At 34.8% G+C, this 12,313-nt stretch overlaps 1 protein-coding gene across 1 annotated transcript in view; it reads right to left on the bottom strand.

Annotated features, from left to right (window-relative positions):
• LOC145239763 (uncharacterized) overlaps positions 1-12,313 on the bottom strand; it is a 79,514-nt gene that overhangs the window by 58,050 nt on the left and 9,151 nt on the right. Inside the window, exons 4-7 of the mRNA XM_080103192.1 lie at positions 10,644-10,755; positions 7,871-7,959; positions 4,597-4,690; positions 86-239 (exon numbers count right to left, since the gene is read on the bottom strand). Of these exons, the coding sequence (XP_079959318.1) occupies positions 86-239; positions 4,597-4,690; positions 7,871-7,959; positions 10,644-10,755 (449 nt within the window). The remainder of the gene's footprint in view (positions 1-85; positions 240-4,596; positions 4,691-7,870; positions 7,960-10,643; positions 10,756-12,313) is intronic.

Raw genomic sequence — 12,313 nt, 5'->3', positions numbered from 1 at the left:
GAGTAGCTTCATAAAAGAACAAATTGAATTGCAGAAAAATTTGTGAGTGCGAAGAGAAAAAAAAAAGATAATAATTTAGACTAACCAAACTGTAATGTCATCGCCGGCTTTACAGGTGTCCACAAGGTCATCCTCTACAACGATCCACATTGAACGAGGAATGGTACCCATTGACAATCGCTGAACTTGTTCCTGGATCTTTATTTCCTGGTAATCCTTGCATCTTCCAGGAATTGCTCCTTTTGATCCCATGGTAAAAAGGAAAAATAATATATATATATATATATATATATATATATATATATATGGGATCTCAAAAAAAAAATGTGCTCTTATTTCGAATGACGATAAAACTTGTTTATAAACAGAGTGAAATGAAAGAGCTTTGAATACAGTAGATGAATGTGATTAAAGAATTAAAGTTTATTAAGTTTAAGTCAAGTATCATGGTTCAATTATGCTTTAAACAGAAACATTCATTTAGAATGCACCCCTATCATACCAAAAAATCTACCAGGCCTTTCTGCTTGTGTGGTAATTAAAATTTTCAAAGACACTTGTGATGTTAGGCTGCATAAGGTGTTAACTTTGGTCAAAATCGCCGGTTCATTCTTTTATCGGATTTTTTTCAATCATTGATACCGTTCAAAGACATTTCGATAGAAAACCTATTTAAGAACACTGCCAAACACAAAGTACATTTGTGTGAAATTTCGTAAGAAATTGACCCAGCCGTTTCAGAGTCCATAAGGAACAAACTCACATGCAGTCAAAGTTCTTTTTATATACTAGTAGAAATATATTTCTATGGCCCTTTTTCTTAGTGTATGTTCATTCAATCAATCTAATATTTTTTTTTTTTTTTAAATCACTGAACATTTAGAGAAAGTAGTGATGAGATAATTCCAATCTTTTTCCCAGATTTCCATACAATTAACGATTCTGTTCTAAATTCCTGAATCTGATACAATTACCAATTCTGACTCTTTTTTTTTTAAATTTATAAAAATGTAGTTAGTTAAGAATTGTTTTGTGTTCTTTTTTAAAATTTTTTGGATTACCATAAGAAAACAGTGCAATATGTGCATATAATGTGTAAACTTGTAGAATATCATCTTTAGATTTTAGTTTCACCAATATTTTCAAATCACTAGATATTTATCGTTTTATCATTAGGATCAGCAATGAAAAATTAAGTTTAAAAAAATGAAGCATTTTGAGCATCGAAAAATAAGCACAAATTTTTCCAATTCAGATACCTACAAAATTCTGAGTTTTTCCATTTCTAATTCATCGTCTCAACATTAATAGAAAAAGTGATTCATTTCAGCATTGCTTCTTAACTGCTTTATTTTGTCATCTAATTTACATAGTGTGTTCTGCACATACCATAAAAATATATGTAAATTAGATGGGAAAATAAGTTTTTTTTTAACTTATATATCTATATATTTATAAAAGTGAAATTGTGTGTGTGTGTGTGTTTTCCTACCAAACTACTCTGTCAATTTTCAATCTACAGACTAGAGATTTGACATAAAGGGTATGGAGATTTGGGAAAATCTTTTTAATCGGTTTTCGGACAGAAATTTGGTTGCCAAAGTTCAACGATTTGACCTTTGAAAATTCTGCCAGATTCCTCCACCAATTTTGGGTCTAAACACTTGAAATTTTAGATGTAAGTTACTTCGACATGGACTAAACTTTAATTTGATCTGAGCCCAAAATAATAAATGTTAGGGGGTCAAAATTGGGGTCAAGTTAAAAAAAAAAAAATTGACCTCTGCAGCCTATCAAATTACTCAGCCAATTTTTGGTCTAAACATTTGAAATTTTACATAAAGTGTATTCATATATAGGGAAAACTTTTGAATTGGTTTTTGCCCGAAAATTTGGCTGCCAACAGGTTATGGTCCAAAAGATTTTACCTTTGCAGCCTCTAGCAAACTATTCAGCCAATTTTGGGACTAAACATTTGAAATTTTACATAAAGGGTAATCAGTTTTTGGGCGAAAATTTGGCTGCCAAAGGTCAAAGTTGAAAGAGTTCACCTTTGAAGACTCTACCAAACTCCTCCACCAATTTTGGGTCTAAACACTTGAAATTTTAGACGCAGGTTACCTGGATATGAGTCAAACTTTTTAATATATATATATATATATATATATATATATATATATATACTGTGAGAAATTCCATAACCAACGCCATTTTGTTTGCCCGCCTAACATGATTTGCTAGACAGTCTTTGATTGGTTCAATTTGAATGCGCCAGTTTGGTGCCAATTTGTATTACATGTGCGTTATTTTTTAGTCTGACAATGAACACGAAACAGTAAAGGACTCACACAGCAGTGCTTCATCATAGAGTGCCAGGATTTTACGTTCATTGGACACCATGCAGTGGGTGGACGAAGGACATTTCTCTAAATACAGAGACAACATAATTGAACTTATTTTACCCAATGAAGATATTCTATAGTGTTCGGCTTGATATATTTGATTATGGGAAATTATTCCTATTTCTTCCAGAGACCACAAGGTCCTAAAATATGCCATATTGGGCGACAACATTCACACCGTGTTAAACCATGTACAACATGGATCCTTCTAAAAGGAAACCTGAACTAACATTCACACAGAGGAATCATAACTAAAGGCTCCATTGTGTATGGATAGCAAATTCAGCCACCGTTTTTGCAAGGGACTTACCATGAACCAAAGAACTTTAATTTACTGATACATCTTGAATAAAATTTGAGTTTGAAAAGGTATGGCTTTTGTTTGTGGAGTTTCATTTGCTATCTGCAGGGAGGAAATTGGGTGTGTAGGGAAGAAATTTCTTACAATACATAAGGACATAAAGTTATGAGCAATACATAGGGCTGGGTTGAACTGCTAGTTTATATATATATATATATATATATATATATATATATATATATATATATATAGAGAGAGAGAGAGAGAGAGAGAGAGAGAGAGAGAGAGACGATATTGAAGTTGATGTGACCATGTTGGTTATTGAAGTGATGTTGTGAAACATAAGACGAATATATTAAATGAATTTGGATAAAAAAGTCTTAGGTATTAATCAACAATAATATTTATTAATATATTTACAACTGAAAGAAATTACTTTTATGATGAAGACATTAACTGAAGCTGCTGTGTGGTGCACACCCATTGAAATCTGCTCTCTCAAAATTAACACAAGGTACATAACTCTTCTCAAAATATCTTTGAGGCAAGAAAGATGATAGTTACTTCCCTGTTAAATTCAAAATGTTTCTACTCTCTAGAGCAAGGGTCTCCAAAGTTTTTGAACAGCAGGTCATATTGCTGACTTTTGAGAGCTATGTGGGTCAAAAAAAAAAAAAAAATGAACTGGACGTATTTTATAGTGTTTTGATCATTAGCTTTGCTTTTTAGTGAAACCGATTCTTCAAAACCTCATTCATTTAATCATTTGCTGAACAAAAAGAAAAACTACCACACTATTTTCACACATTTTCAATTTTTTATGTTTTCCCTGAATGTTTTCCACAAGAGCTTTGCGGGCCTGATTAGATACTTTGGAGACCCCTGCTCTAGATGAACCTGTTTTTATCTAACAGAAGTAAAGAAACTTATATTTTTTTAGTTATGCTAGAAGAATGTTGTAACAAATATGTTCACAGTTTATAAATTTTTTAACGAAATCAAATCAGAATAATCAGTGATAGAGACTCTACATGTCATGCATATGTCTAGTATATCTAAAATATAGTTATCTCATGGATTTTTCAAAATAAGACCCAATGTATGTTTCTTTCTGAAAATACTTCTTCCGGGTAAAAAAAAACATTTAGAATGAATACTTTTTGCTTTCATTCATTATAATGAAAGGAAAGTAACAATTTTTCCTCTGAAAAGTAGTTTTCCTTGAAAGGATTTAAAATTCTTAGAAAATCCTCACATAGCAAAAGATTGAAAGTTTTATAAATTGCGGTAATACAGAAATAAGCAGTCATGGTTGGCATGTGCCTGATGTAGGCGTGCAAACCTGGAATACTTCAAATACAAGGATAATGAAATTATACAAATTTAGGCAATGTTGTGAATCTGAAGTGGCAGCATAAAAGACAAATTTGTTGCTTTTAGTTTTTGAACGCCACCTTGTGCATCATGTAATTTTATTTTTGGTTAGAAAAAAAAAAAGAAAAGAAAAGAGGACTGTTGCTGCTTATGTGAAAAACAAACATCTTTACTGTGGGGAAAAAAAGAACACAAAATAATCAAAATAATTTACATGACTGAAATAGGAATTAATTGCTTAAATACATCTTTCGGTCACATGAATTATAAATAATCTTTTCATTACATAAATATTAAACAACATTATTGTAATAAAATTAGTTATAGTTTTAAAGACAATTTAGTTTCATTATAATTTAATGATCAATTGATGCTGTGATTTAAATTTTTAAAAGTGTTTTTAATAATATTTAGGGGGAAGAAGAGCATATTTTGAATTAAAAGAAAGCAAAAGATAAAAGTACAAAGACTCTTGGGAAAAACACTAGGAAGGTAAACCTAGTATATCATAAAACTCACCTTGTTCACCAACTGGTAATACATTCACAGAATTGCAATCTTGCTTTGGACATTTCTTTGGCTTAGACAAGCTATAATATTGTTCAATCGCAGCCTGCAATAATAAAATTTTCATAAAAGATCTTTTTACTCCAATAGTTTCTTCCCCAGAACCGCTAGACTCTGGAATTCCATTCCAGGTCCCTGCTTCCCCAACAGTACTGACGTGCAGAAGTTCAAGTGTAACGTGAACCGACATCTTGCTGCCCAAATCCCTACATAGTACCCCAGTAGTTGTTGCCCCGGATAGTAGCCCCCTACACCAAAGTGGCAATTTGCCTTGTTTGGGGTGAAAAAAATGTAATAAATAAAAAAAAAAAAATTAAAAACTCTTCAATTATTTTTATATATCCTTATTTTTGACTTCCTTTACAGATTGCAATTGCTTTGAGGGTTGAGGACACGCACAGAATAGAAACAAATTATATGAGAATGATACAATGGATGTGCAATAAAGATAAGCTTAGATCTGTTGACCTCAAAGGGAGATAAAACCTGGACAATATAGGAAGATGCATACAGAATGGGAGACTTTGTTGGTTTGGTCACGTTGAAAGAATGGAGAAGAGTTCATATGCTAGTAAAATAGAAAACAGTTCAGGTAGCAGGCTCAATTCATAGGGATAGGAAAAAAAAAACGTGGGAAATGATGAGAATGAACTTCAGAGTAAAGTGAATAAATAAAAATCTGGTCAGAGATAATTTAGCTTGAAAATTATTTTTTACCAATAAAGAAGTATATACATAAGATGTGTTGTTATTTTATTTTAAACTGCCATATTTCGAATGTACCTCAATATAAATAATTGAATATTTTTAATCTTTATTACCTGGAAATATTTTAAATATATCTATTATTATTTTAATATTACTTTACGTTCTCTTTTTTTAATTAACTTTTTCATTCAATTTTTTGTTTTCTCTCAGTGGAGGAGAAATCGTTCATGACTGGGACAATTTTTATTTTTGTTCCTTTCTCCACATTAAAAAACCACCCTGGTGTCTAACTCTGCCCTGTGGGGAGGTATTGTAAATAGAAACTTTTTTTATTTTTACATTTTCAATAATTTTTTTTCTTAGAACCTTGACGTGGCTCAACACAAATGAATTATTGTACCATTTTATTGTTATCTTTTTTGTTTTTACACGTCAATAAAAAATGTTTTAAAAACTGGGAGTTAAGTAGGACGTCCCCCAATATGAAAGGGTGAATGCGGTATTATGGAGAAAGAAGATACTAGCTGGGAGAAACTTTTGATTTTGTTTAGTTCTGGAGTGACAAGGATGACCAACGACCCCCAAAATCCTCCCTTTTGAGTTGGCCATGTGCCTAAGTTTTTTGTTCATCGTTGATTTTGACTGTATTTTTAACATGAATAAAAGATTTAATATCTCAAAGTGTAGTATCTGTTCCGGCAGATACTGCAAGCAAAGACCATATGTGGGGGAAACCCCACATATAAGACCTTGGTCAATGTAGGGGCAACCCTTCATACCAATTGTGACTATCTAGCTCCCCTACTCCCCGGGGAGTTGGTCCCCATTTCCCCTTCACTCCTCACTTTAAAAATCGGCCTTGTGCCTAATTTACTCAGTGGGGGAGCAAATAAATACCTCAAAGTGTAGTATCTGTTCTGGCAGATACTGCAAGCAAAGATCATATGTGGGGGTAACCCCACATATCAGACCTTGGTCAATGTGGGGGAAACCCTTCATACCAATTGTCACTATCCAGCTCCCATTTCCCACTCATCGGGAGCTGGCCCCCCCCTTTCCGTCCCTACATTAAAAACGGCCTTATGCCTAATTTGCTCAGTGGGGAAGCAAATAAGTACAACCTTGACCATCTTTTATACTCAAATTTTTTTTTCAGGAATGTTCTCTGAGGTCCATCTTCTCTGGTAAAGCCTGGGAGGGTGGGCCTCCTAGAACTGCACAGAACTAGGTCCCTACCTCAGCCAAAAGGGTCAATCATCTCATCAATGGTCTAGACTCTGGTGGCTTTGGTGCTGAGGGAAACCTTCAATTCTAAAACCAACATGGAAATATCTCCTCCCTAAATTGAACATCTCAAAAATGTCGAGGAGTTTACCTATTCTGGCAGTAAAGTTTCAAAGCAAAATTGCACAGAGAATTAATTATACATGCAAATCAAAAAGGTCGGGACATAGGGAAAGCAATTTGAAAGTCAAATCTTCCTACAAAGATGAAACATGACTTCTTTAAAGGAATTGTTAAATCATTTTATGCGTGGAAGTATTTGCTGGAACTTTTACAAAAAAATTGGAAAAGAAACTTGATGGTGTCTACACTAAAATGCTAAGAGCTGTTCTTAACATTTTCTGGAGGTAGGATCCCAAAAGGAACAGAAAGAGCTAGATTTGCTCATTACTGTTGAAGAGCTAAGGACGAAATCATCAGTGATGTTCTTTTGTGGTTGCCAAAACAGAGATGTGGTCTAATGGGAGACGATACAAAACTAACACCAAATAAGAGAGGACTTGCAATGCACCTATGAAGACCTGCCAAGTGTGATGGAGGATAGAGCAAGATAACATGAGAGTTAAAATCCATGACAATATCAGGACTATTGATAATATCTTAAAAAGGTTGGGAGCCACTGATTTAGACAGTATGCAAGGAATTCAGAAAAGCTGGGTGGACCTGAATGAGAATCACTCTGCACCCTACATATATTAGTGTTCAATCAATAATAATCCACAGAAAAAATTGCAAAAAAAAAAAAAAAAAAAAAGAAAAAAAAAAAAAGAAAGCCATTAGCATGGGAGAGGTTGGGGGTGTTTATTCTGAAAGCAGTTTGGGGTGGGGTGGGGGTGGGGGTTCAGGTCCGCCAAAAGTTGTTCTGTAGAGTTTGGAGAATTATTACTCAAAGCACTGGAACTCTTTGTAAAGGAGGGGGGGGTATTTTTTTTCCTTGATCACAGTTTTCTATTATACACGTGCACTTCTTTTGCTGATGAAGGTTTACTTATCAAGTTTGAGCGAAATACTGACCCCCCCCCCAAGAGTTTGGTCATTTATGTTCAGCAACCCTTGTCACTTTATATGACTTATCTCGTCCTTCTCCATAAAACATTAAAACATGCGTCTTCAACTGGTTTTTCTGCTCTGGCAGCAGAGAAAGCATATTCTTTGCTTCTTTGAGGTGAGGTTGTTGGTAGCATTACTACTACAAAAGTGTAGAAAAATAAATTCCAAGATAAACTATACTTACTTTCACTTGAAAGACATGTTTACACTTTGAACAAATGAAATCTTTTTCATATTCCAGCATTTTTATGACAGTAGTCCGGATCACTGTTCCTGGAAGAAAAAAAAAAAAAAAAAATATATATATATATATATATATATATATATATATATATATATATATATGGCAATTAAGCTACACAGAAATTTATATGGTAATAGAAGAGTAGAAAGTGGACCTTGAGTTTACTTTTGACAATCGCGTAACTCTCACTTCTCTTATTTTGTCCTTTAGTCCTCACATTCCAGGATCGATGTTTCTGACAAAGAGAAGAATTGCTGTTTTCTAGGTTAGAATCTATTCCATCTAACATTTATTGTTGGCAAGTTTTTGACTTTGAAGTAGTATTTTTTATTATCATTATTATTATTATTATTTTAACTCCTTACATCAAGTGGCTTCATGTCTTGTCTGGAGCAATTTCCATTAAAAAAAAAAAACATATATAGTATAAACAATGATATATGATAATAAGTCTAGAAACAAAATAACTTTAGAACTCTTAAAATTCATACTAGAATTGTCCACAAGGACCAATGACTTAGTGGATATGGCAAAAATTCAATCATAAAACGTTACACTCTTCTAAATGTAGCATCCTAAAAACACTCAAAATACAATTGCAAATTACTCATGGCTGATGGGATGCTATTAAATTAAATTGGATTAAATGAAGGATTCCGTTCGAAATTCTGTGCAGACAAAAAGATTCCAGACATGATATACCTGAAGTAGGTCGGAGGTCACGAGCCGAGACCAGTACTTCGTAGAATCCAAATAATATGAACAATTCTTGTTAGATCGTCAAAGTTAAATAAAACTGAGCCTAGTGACAACTTGCAAAAACTGCCATCAAAATCGTATTGCCGAAAATCAACAAAATAGAGTTTTCCTCTGTATAATATCTACAGGGTGGAACGATAAAATTGTCGCCCCAGAAAAGACGACATGATTCCATTTCCATATGATGAAAACTGATTTTCTTTTCTTTTTCTTTTTTTTTTTTTTTGTTGCAGACCATCTACTAGTTCCTATTTACAATGCCTCCCCACGGGACAGAGTTAGACACCAGGATTGTTTTTTAACGTGGAAAAAAGGAACAAAAATTAAAAATTGTCTCAGTCGTAAAGGACTCTTTCTCCTCCACTGACAGAGAATAAGAAATTGAAGTGTAGCATCTGAAGAACAGATGCTACACTTTAATCCCTAAACGAGTGAGATTGCAGATGTGCCACTGTACAACTCATGCTTTCTACTGATCCAAGTTATTGCAAGCACCCTCAAAATGCATCACTGGATTGCCACGAATAACAGAGATGTGCCCAGGGTGATGAAGAAAAACTTTCCGGTCACGGTTATGATCTTTGGTGTGGTTTCAAGTGAGGGCCACATCATGCCACCTCACATCTTAGAAGTTGGCTTGAAAGTTAACACTCAAGTGTGCCTGGATGTGCTGAAGAGTGTGGTGATCGCCTGGTGCAATCAGGTGGACACTGACAGACTCTGAGTGTGGCAGCCCACAGCTCCAAAAAGACTCAGGCTTGGCTTCAAAAGGAGTGCTACAACTTTATACCCTCACTGCCTCCCCCTCCTCCCCTGACCTAAACCCGCTGGATTACTTTGTTTGGTCATACATCGAGGACATCACCAACATGACCTCCCACAACACCAAAGCCAGCCTGATCACCGCCATCTGCTGAGTATTCACCAAGCTCCTGCCGGCGCTTGTGGAAAAAGCATGCTCCCAGTTGCGGACCTGTATCAACGCAGTGATTGAGGTTGAAGGCGGCTACATAGAATAGATGTCAGCTCTACTACATAATCAAGTTACCCGAATTGATTTTTTCATTAAAAGTTTTAAAATAAAGCTGTAGTGTTGCAGTCTTTGAGGCGACAACTTTATTGTTTCACCCTATATATTATCAATATGAGAAACCTGAGGTTGTAGTATACAATGTTCATTTATAGATGATAAAAGCAGCTAACCTTGTATCTAAGCGAACATTACTTTCTCAAGTGGACAAATGGAATTCTGGGTGGCCAAACCTAAAATCAGAGATATTTCCATTTTCTTGTGTGGTCTCTTTTCTCTTAGTTAAATATTTTTCACTTGCAGCAAGTCTGTTATTGCATGCATTGCCCACTAACCCACTAAATATGTCATTTTATCCATGTTTACAATGGGTTGCTTCCCATGATTCATGATAATCTAGCGGGTTGATTTCCAAGTTCTTTGCTTTGCCAGAGGGTAATTTGCGGGTTTATTTAGCACAGTTCTGGTCTTGAAACAGATAAGGTTGAACACCAAAGTCAGAATCTACCAGGCTCTCATCTGCACCATTCTCCTGTATGGCTGCGAGACTTGGCCTATGCAGACTAGTGACCTACGCAAACTTCAATGCATTCTCCGTGTCTGCTGCGAACAGTTTGTCCCCAACAATATTTTCATTTCATCATAAGTACATATATCATACAGATTCTTTATTTTTGTTTTTGAATATAGGGGGAATTCTTGACAAGAACTTACTTTCCTTTTTCTATACCCTCCCCTCACTTTTCCCATTGATTTGAACAAAAACAGTAAATCTCTCGTTTTTATGATTTCTTCCTGTTTAATTTCTTTTCTCTCTCTGTGTGTGTGTGTGTGTGTGTGTGTGTGTGTGTGTGTTTGTTTGTGTGTGTGTGTGTGTTTGTGTGTGTGTGTGTGTGTGTGTGTGTGTGTGTAAAACAATTGTACCTGTAACTGAAAGAAAATTTCCTATGTCTGCATTCTTCGGAAGGGATGTCCTTTGCAATTCTGGAAAGTCAGGCAATGCCGAAATACGAACATGGATCTTTTCTTTCACTGTCTACAAAATAAAATAAAGAAAAATAACTCAGTTGAATTCATGTTACTAAATATTAGTTTTTTAAGGTACTCAAAACTATATTTAATGTGAGTATACTGGCTGTGTATTCCCTGTCTGAACCACGACCAAAGTTATGATCAGTGGTTGTAGTGTAGGAAAGCATCCTAAATGAGGAACATTCCTGATATGTCCCACGATAGGAATATATTTGTTTAAAGTAGCTGATTTGTCTTGCCGACAGCATTCAATAACTAGTGAGTTGTTTTACTGATGTTTTTATTTAATTTTAGGTAAACAAATTACATGTTCACGACAACAACAACGCTACTGTTTTGGTCAAATAATGATACTTATAAAGTGACCTAAACTTCCTATTTCATGTTTTTTTTATTTTTGGAGACCTTTAACCTTGATTGATTGATTGCTCAGTTTATTGGCTTATTAACAGCTGTATGGTCATTTAAGGCTAAAGAAGTGTTTTGTTTTTTTTTAGTTGCTCAGTTCATTCTGGATTTCTTCTGGTGAGGCAAGTGATAGTTTCCTGCTTCAGATAACTCTTTTGGATTGATTAAGTCTATTGTGTGGGATGACTTTAATGCTAATGTTATCAAAGGTTTTCATTTTTTTCTAGGTTTTGGCTTATCGTTTTGATTAATAAGTTGCCATCTTTTGTCTTTTTTTTTTTTTTTTAACCATTTTTGGCTTTAATTTTATTTAACAGTACTTTTTTTTGGATTAGAAAAGGAGACATTTAAGACATTAGAATTTCTCTCAGTGATTCTATTATATAGAATTTGGGGAATTCCAAATTTTTTTCACTTTCAGAATCCGATAAGGAGCGTTAGGAATTTTTTGTTTTGTTTCAACATAAGTTTGTCTCGTACTTTCTTTGCCTGTGTTCCTCACCCACAGAGTCTGGTATTGGGACCTGTATAGGGGGAAACCCATTCACCTTGACAGAGTTAGAGCTACATAGGGCAGTATACTCAGTTAAGTGGGAAATCCCAAGCATGTCACCAGATTTGTTTCACTACCCAAATCTTGAGTGAAAAAATGGTTAGTTTAGAACCATGCTGGAATTTGTGTTCTTCACTTGCTGATTAACCCTTAGCCAGCACCTTATAACATCTACTTTGTGTGTGGGGTGGGAGGGGTTATGTGCATTTTATTTTGTGAGAGAGGATTTCTGTTTTATTAATTTTTGAATTCTCAGTTTGTTTAGCAGACGTTGGAGTTTGACCTGACCAGCCGAATGATTGGATCAGGCCTATCTACCTGCTCGTCTAGACAAGGTAAAGGGCCAAAGTGATGTGTGGGGAAGAGGTTCTCAAACCCATCTTCCAAGTCCTTCAACCACTAGATGCCACAGTCGCCACCTACGACGAACAGATGGACCCATTGAGGGACTCTTACTTTCTGCAGGGAGAGCAGTCTGCATATTCTAATGCCCCACCGACAGAACTACCTTTAACCTTGAATTATACTTTTCTACATCAGATATGGATGACACCTTGGCCATGGTGATAAAAAGTGATTTTTTTCCATGAAATTTTATCAT

The sequence above is a fragment of the Euprymna scolopes genome, chromosome 19 (genome assembly GCF_053919585.1).
Source record: "Euprymna scolopes isolate OS-2025 chromosome 19, ASM5391958v1, whole genome shotgun sequence".
NCBI lineage: Eukaryota > Metazoa > Mollusca > Cephalopoda > Sepiida > Sepiolidae > Euprymna > Euprymna scolopes.
This window is presented reverse-complemented; position numbering and strand designations above follow the sequence as displayed.